The sequence below is a fragment of the Morone saxatilis genome, unplaced genomic scaffold (genome assembly GCF_004916995.1).
Source record: "Morone saxatilis isolate NCDOM2014 unplaced genomic scaffold, NCSU_SB_2.0 Contig9, whole genome shotgun sequence".
Taxonomy (NCBI): Eukaryota; Metazoa; Chordata; class Actinopteri; family Moronidae; genus Morone; species Morone saxatilis.
The window spans coordinates 16667925-16675677 of NW_023340268.1; the positions used below are offsets into that span (position 1 = coordinate 16667925).

General features: G+C 39.2%; 2 protein-coding genes across 2 annotated transcripts in view; both read right to left on the reverse strand.

Annotated features, from left to right (window-relative positions):
• Positions 1-1755: 1755 nt before the first annotated feature.
• Positions 1756-4762, reverse strand: LOC118342831 (coagulation factor XI-like). The gene is made up of 9 exons (XM_035681494.1): positions 4633-4762; positions 4358-4514; positions 4075-4184; positions 3817-3979; positions 3424-3542; positions 3206-3338; positions 2843-2949; positions 2478-2637; positions 1756-2282 (listed from the first exon to the last, which is right to left on the reverse strand). The coding sequence occupies exons 1-9, from the start codon at positions 4733-4735 to the stop codon at positions 2141-2143; spliced, it is 1194 nt and encodes a 397-aa protein (XP_035537387.1). The 5' UTR covers positions 4736-4762; the 3' UTR covers positions 1756-2140.
• A 1592-nt stretch (positions 4763-6354) lies between these two features.
• Positions 6355-7753, reverse strand: part of LOC118342533 (glutathione S-transferase A-like) — a 3228-nt gene continuing 1829 nt past the window's right edge. Inside the window, exons 5-6 of the mRNA XM_035681107.1 lie at positions 6787-6872; positions 6355-6681 (exon numbers count right to left, since the gene is read on the reverse strand). Of these exons, the coding sequence (XP_035537000.1) occupies positions 6549-6681; positions 6787-6872 (219 nt within the window). The 3' untranslated portion in view covers positions 6355-6548. The remainder of the gene's footprint in view (positions 6682-6786; positions 6873-7753) is intronic.

The window sequence follows — 7753 nt, forward strand, 5'->3', positions numbered from 1 at the left end:
GCAATATAATTGGTAAGGTTATGTATAAAAATAGTAATTGTGAAAGCTCCAATTTTGCTTTAATGTTTCTTGGTCTGCAAGAACCAGAGAGCCAACAAGAGAGAGAAGAGAACAGAGAGAGGAGAGAGGACACAAGCGAGAAAAACCAGACAGGAGAACAAGAAAACAGAGGAGAGACCAGAGGAAAGACAGACCAGGAAGACAACGAGAGAAGAGAGAAGGAAGAAGCAAGACGAAGAGGAGGAGAAGACAGAGACAAGAACAGAGGAGCGAAAGAGAACGAACAGGAATCAGAGACGAGACGACACAGGAAGATGAAGAGAAGAGGTAGGTAAAGGGACAGTAGATGGATTATAGTAGGACAACATACCGGCTCTATATGAGGCGCGAGCTGTGTTCACACAACTATCCACTCCACAGATTACACTCTTTATAACCTTAAAAAAACCTCCTATTTGACAATTTCTGTCAAGTTACATTGAATTAAAAAGTAAAGTTTGTTCAGTGTAGCTTTTAGGTTTTATTAAATGTGGAGTGACGATCATTGTAGGTATATATAGTGTATTGTGGCATGTGGTTTTTGGTAATAAATTTGTTCCTGTATAAAATAACATGTATAGATTATACTAAGAGAGTAACCGTACGTAAAAAACTTTGTTACTGTTATTTCTGACTGGAAAAAATATAATATGCTCTTTTAGATGCCCCAGGAAGCTGCCCCCAGGGGGAGAGGAAGAACGAGGAAGTGGACCCCCTGGAGGGCCATGGGACAGGCCCATCCAGGAGGTGAAAGCAGGCCAGGCCTGAGTCTGGGCAAGGCAGCCAAACAGGTTTGGTGTCCCCTAAAACGAGCCTGAGTGACAGAGTCAGTGGAAGGTGGTCGCGAGGCCACTTCTAACCCCTGCAGATGAAGATTCCCTGGTAAGAGTATCTATCAAGGACCCGGTTCCACTTTTTTCCCAAAACCCGAAAATCAAAAACCGTTTGTGGGCTTATGCGATACCACTATCGAGTCATTGTTTTTTTTTTTCCACGTAAATTGTGTGTCCCTCGAGTCGCCGTCCACCGGCATTTAAATCCTGAATCCAATTCCAATCCACCTGCCAGCGTGTCCCCCCAAATGTTTTGGAATGCAAAGTTGTAAGCAACCAGTATTAAAAGTAAGAACAAGTTTATCTGAAGTTAACCTTCGCCTCGCCGAGGATGGCTGAACAGGCCGAAAAGGTCCTATAGTGTTGGCTCTTTTTACCAAGTCAGGAGATACAAAGATAAAGATTACAAAGAGGAAGCCGAAAATGCAACTTATGTTGTAGAAATCGATTTCTTGTAAGTGGGAGGAAACACAACACCTCCAATGGCCGAAGCCGCATCCTTAGCATTCGTCGCATCCAAATAAAGGCACAAAGCAGTACAAAGGCCCGCCTGTCTCCCGGGTTGAAAAAGACCTTGTCCTCCTCACTCCTGCTGCTGGGCCGCCGGCGACCACAGACAGGCCCGCGTCTCATCCATCCCAACTCCAAAAGTACCACAGCGTAAGCGCACACCAGCGAGACTTGTTAGCTTGGTCCCGTCAGTAAATATAGTACATTGTGAGGTGATTCTATATAACCAATATTTTCCATCATAAGAGCCTCTACTGGCTTTCAACACCTCTCTCACACCCCTCCCTCCTTCCCTCTCTCACACACACACACCCATAATGTATCAATTATTACATGATGACATCATGATAAAAAATTAACTTTATTTTATTACTTATAAACAAGAAAATACATCTGAATAGCTGACAGATATATGTCATATCAATTTTTTTCTCCTACATTCCATATATCTCTAAGAGGAGGCTGAAAACAAAAATATTTATTGCTTTTGTTTACGCACAGCTTAAATATATATTGATCAGATGATGTTTCAACCAAGTGCAATATTGAAGTATTAAAGCACCAGGTCTGGAGGATGCATGTGATGCAACAGTACATGTCACAGTTAGATGTGGTGCAACAAGCTGAAAAGAGGAAGGTTCAACATGGAGTGAGGAGGCCAGTGATCACATATATCATGTAAATAAAATTCTCCACACATTTTGCTTGCTGCTTTTACTGGATTATTTGTGTCTTCTGCACTTTATTTTTTTCTTTCTTTATTTTATTAAAACGTCTCCATGTGTGGGCAGAGCACCCTGCACACAGTTCTTTAGAGAGAATCCAGACACGGCATTGGCCAGTTTGGTAACTTTAGGAGGAGCAGGCATGGTGACGACACGCTTGAGATAACAGCGATCCCTAGAACACAAAATCAAAAGCATCGTTGATTAGGCACCATAAATACAGCTGGCATCACATTTTAAAGTGGGGCTACAAAAAAAATTATATAGTTGAATATTAGTGGGTATTGCCTGAATTGCTGGTACACTTATATTTTTAAAAAAAATATTTGTCTTTAAGCAGGTTTGTGTGCATGCATAAAGAATACTGTACTTATAAACGGGGTTGAAGAAGTTTTCGTTGACATAGGTGTAGAACTGGCAGTTAGCATTCTCGTCACAATTCCTCTGACATAGTTCTGCATCATTCATCAGCTCATAGAGAATATCAGAACCTTGAAAATCTACATCTTCATGAGCCACCTTCATCCAGCCTGTTAGCAGAGAGGAACTGGGTTAAACTTGATAGCTAAACTACATAAATACTCCATGAACAATGAACTGGAAGGACATATAAACATTCATATTTACTAAAGGATTGCAGTCTTGTAATCATATGTCACATAATAACCAAATCTCAAATGACAGTGTATGTCACATATCTACACTGAGTGTGAAGTGTTGATCAGTGATACATACTGTTATCCAGCTGACAGAAGCGTGTTGGTAACCCAGATGTGAATCCTTCTTTAGCTCTGGTCACCATTTCATGCACATTGTTCTTCAGGTGACAATTAAAATTAGAACTGCAGAAAAAAGAAAATGAGACCTTCAATAAAAGTACATTTTGACATTAAGTGAATTAGAATAAGACATAACTGGACTGAAAATGACAACCAAATATTTCATCAGGAAAGTTAAGATACTGTCAGTTAAGGTGCTGGAACAACAAACTAGCTAATATAACTAAACACTTAATTGTATTGTCTTATTGGACCAGCTTTGCCACTTTGCCACTTCAGAGAGGGAAAAAAAGTTCTATAAACACTTGTTTCACACTACCTGTCAAAAGAGAAGAAGGTGCAGCGTGGCTGAACAGAGCACAGAGCCTGACAATGTTCAGGAGAGGCAGCAGGCAGTGTCTGGATGTCATTTCCTGGGATGGCAGTGCTTGGGAAAAACTTGCCTTGACATGCTGTACAAGAAAATGGATAACACAATAAGAAAGCATGCACAACAACCTGCAGGATGCTTTCCGAATGCTATGACTGTTAGTGTACCTGAGTTAAGGGTTTGATTTATTTGTGTTTTGTGGGAGAATCCGGACACACATCCGACTTTTGCCATCACAATAGGAGGTGTTGGAACTGTCCAGCTGAATTTAAGGTGGCACTTGTACCTAAAACAGAACAAGAAATAATCACAAAGTATATCTACAAAGGTTGATATGTCTAGTTTATTAACTTGCAAAGTAACCTTTGTAGTGTAGAATAATAGACTAATTGGCAGATAACAAATCTTTATAACATTAGTTCCTCCTCTCTTATAATTCACCACTTGCACTGGGCATCTGTCATAAATTCAAAGGCCACAAACACTGCTCATGGAGGTTTATCTCAACCAAAAACAGTGTAATTTCAACTGCAATCTAACATTATGTGATCCAGTGTTACCTGATCTTCTCCAGTGAAAAGATTCCATTTACGTAAGTAAAGAACTGACAGGCAGGTTCCTGTGTGCAGGCTCTCTGACACTCTTCATAGTCTGCTGTAAACAAGGTTTGGTAATCTGCCCCTAGGAAGTCCACGTTCGGGTACACCTCGGACAGGCAAGGCTCTAGCACACAGACAGTGAGAGTAAAGGAGTGTGTGACCATGCATTGGGACTAAACCAAAAGTTTTCAAAGTGGTTTTAAGTGGTTATGAACCTACGTGGGTCTGGGCTGCAGGGTTTGAGAGAAAAGCCAGAGGTGACGCCCAGAAGTGGAGTCTGAACATTGGGCTGTCCAGACCTAGTGGACTTGAGGTAGCAGTAGAAGTGCCTGCAGAGAGGGGCAGATGTATTTAACTTAAAAGTTAATAATGGGTCCTCCACAATTGCAAAAAACAAATATACAAAAATATGTCAACAAAAGTAACACTCACAAGACATTATTAGAGATTAGAGATTAATATTTACTTATTTTTAATTACATGTCTATTGCTTGTATTGTACCTGTTATCTCTGGTCCAGTCAGCGCGGATAAAGGTAAAGAAGAGACAGGAAGGGTGCTGGGTGCACATGTGCTGACAGTGCTCAGCATCAGGAGAGTAGACAGATGTTATGTCTGTTCCCGGAAAATCCACATTGACCAGATGCCTTGAATTACATTCTGAAGAAATGGAAAAATAAATAAATTTGCATATACATATACACTGTACCACATACCCAGTAAATGGTGAAACAGACACTGAGTATAATTACAATAGACAGTATAGTGCATGTATTACCTTGACTAATGGAGAGGCTGCATATAGACAGCAGACCCACCAAGATCAAATATGTTCTCATCTTCTCAGTTTTGAAGACACTCTGCAAAGAATAAAGATTCATGAAGCACAACTGCAGTAAAATAGTTGGTGCTCCAACTGCAGGTGGTCAAAGGATAGCTCCTTCAACCCTGAATTTGTAGGTCTGCTCTATTTGCACTGCTGATTGTTGACACATCCTTTACAGTTAAGCCATAGCTTAGCCTGATTGGCCACATGTTCTTCACACATCACATCAGATTTTGACTGACTAGCGTCAAAACAGCGAACTATGATCTGTCAAGTCTATTTGCTGTTTCAGAGTCCAGCCTAAAATCAATATTTGGACGTCCTGGCTTCGAGACAATCGAACTATATACTGTGAACTTTTATAATACTTTGCACAAAACTGTAAATATTTCTTCATAGTTTATTGTTAATTGTCTATTTATGCTTCTTGACACTTATCTTTCTTTATCTTTCTGTTTATTGTTATGCACCAAAGCACCATGGCAAGTTCCTTGTACTGTATGTGAAAATGGATTCTAATTCTTAGTTTAGTCTAATTTTGCTGTGCTGACCTGACTGTGTCTTGTTATCAGTGTGCTGTTGTTTTTGTGGCAACCTGTTGTATTTTCACCTCTGCACTATATATTTTGCAACCTGCTGCAAATGTTCATACTGTTTTCTTACTTTAGGGGTTAGGTTAGGGTTTAGAGAGATTTTCATTTTCAAATATAAAATACTATTCATACGATGGCTATGGCTTGGAAAAGAGAAAACACAAGTTTACCTGATTGCAGTTCACACAATTCACTCTCATGGTGGGTTTTTTTTTCAAAGTAAACATTGTCACCCGCTTTGAAACAAGGTGGAGGATGCCTTGCATAATTTTTAAGTCCAAACCAAAAGGACGGTAAAAGCAGCAGTAGTTTATTTGAGTTTAGCGGCCTCTGCTGTCAAAACTGTAAGGTGTGGGAATAAATGTAGAAGATGGTTTCAACTTAACAATCAAAACATGTACGTCAGGTTAATTCTTCAGTCACTGGCTCCGATCTGGAGTTGGCCCTTTGGCGCCGTATGGTGGCTGCCCACTTCTCCTAATACTTAGATGAGTCAAATGCAGAGATATACTTTCCTAAGGGGATCAATAAAGGATAATTTTAACTTTGAGTTATTTTTAATAAAAAGGTATAAAGTGCATGTTTTGGCTAAATAAAAGTTACTATATTGCTGATACATACTGTATATATGATTTCAGTGAAAGTGTCACCAATTCATTGTCTGATCAATTGTGAAATGGTCATCACTTGTCAAAAACATGTTTTATCACATTACACTGACTTCGACTGTTGACCACCAAATCCTAAACACATCATTCTTATGTCCAAGCGGAAGTTTGTTCCATATTTAAAGACATTCCATCAAGGTGTTCCTGAGATATTGTAATCTTGAGAATGGGACGGACAGAGACAATTGGACAGACAACCTGAAAAGAGATATAGCATCCAAACCTCAAACCTGCTGTGAGAGACCAGTTTTGATGCCTAGGGTTAAATACCTTGGTGTAGAAAGCTATAGATATATTTTAATATAATTTCTCCCTGTTACATAAACCTGTGTAAAACATATTCCAGTTAAAAATGGGCTTAAAGACGGCTCTGTGCTCTGTGCTGAGCTTGAAATGAATCAATCACACAAAGCTGAATGTCAGTTTTTATTGCTTTTGTTAACAGCACAAAAAGAATAATCTGCGGTTTAAGTCACAAACAATTTCTGTTTAGAAATTAACAGCCACAGTAAATGTGCATTTCTTAAAAATGTTGCCAGATAGAGTAGTGCATTGGAAGGAGTGGTTACATATTACATAACAGGAACAGTTCCAGTGTGCCAGCATCTCAGATGTCTTTCAGTGTGTCTTGTCCCTGTGGGTTCTCCAGCCAGGTAGGAGGCCAGCTGGCTTTGATGCTGGGTCTGTCCTTAAGACAGTTGTAGTAAGCTGCCAGTTTAGGGTAACGCTCTTCACACAACCTACAGAATGGAGAAAAGTTGGTGTCAACTTCAAATTTCATTGCTCCTTGGAAAATCCATGCATTAATTTTAACAAGCAGTCCTTTATAGTCAGAGTCAACATACCCAAAACGGAAGAGATAACAGATGCTTGGATAAACAGTCACATCAGCCAGTGAAAAGTTCTTTCCTGCCAAGAAACAGCCTGATCCCTAGAAGACAGAACAACATAGTTAAGGCCACATTCTTGACACAAGATTCTCATGTCAGCGGCTGAACAGAGCTGTATTCATTTACTGTTCTCCCTATTTACATAAACATTTACCGTGATGGATGGTTATATAGTAGCTTGACTAACTGGAAGCATTTTAGGAAATACACTTTCTTGCAGAGAATTAAATGAGAAGATAGAGTGGTATCAATCTCCTCATCTGAGAAGCCCTGAAAGGCAAAAAGTGAGGGGGGAAAAAAACATCTGGTCATCCATTTTCTAGGTCTGATCTAAATGCTTTTCTATGTTTACAAAAAAAAAAAGAATAATATTTCTACATTTATTTATTTTTTCTTCATCTGTGATGGTGTAGGGAAAAATAGGTTTTGCCCATTGGAGTTTTGGAAGGTGAATTTTTTGTGTTAAATTAAGAGGCTTAAGTGCAACGCTACCTAAAAGCATTAAAGCGTTCATGTTTTATTCCACGGTGAGTTTGCACTCTAAACACAAGGTACATATATTATGTGTTAGCAAGTTGCCTCACTGTTGTGTTTTTCTTTTGGCTAGAAATTTATTTGAATCTATACTAAGAAAAAAATTGTTTACTTCCAGTAGGTTGGAATTAAATATGAATGCTTTTAGACTAATGTAGGGGTGGTGGTGCACTTAAGCCCTCATGTGGCCAAAATTAGTATTACAACAACAAACAAAAACAAAAAATATATCCTGACAAAGATTTTTTTCTTCACCTGCCTAAACTATTTTCCCCCAGATTTTTTTTCCACCTGCTCTTAAGTCATAACCACAGAAAAGGAAACTATTTAAAATCAGCCTTTGAAAATGGATCACCAGAACGATTTTTTTGTCACTTGCCTCTCAGGG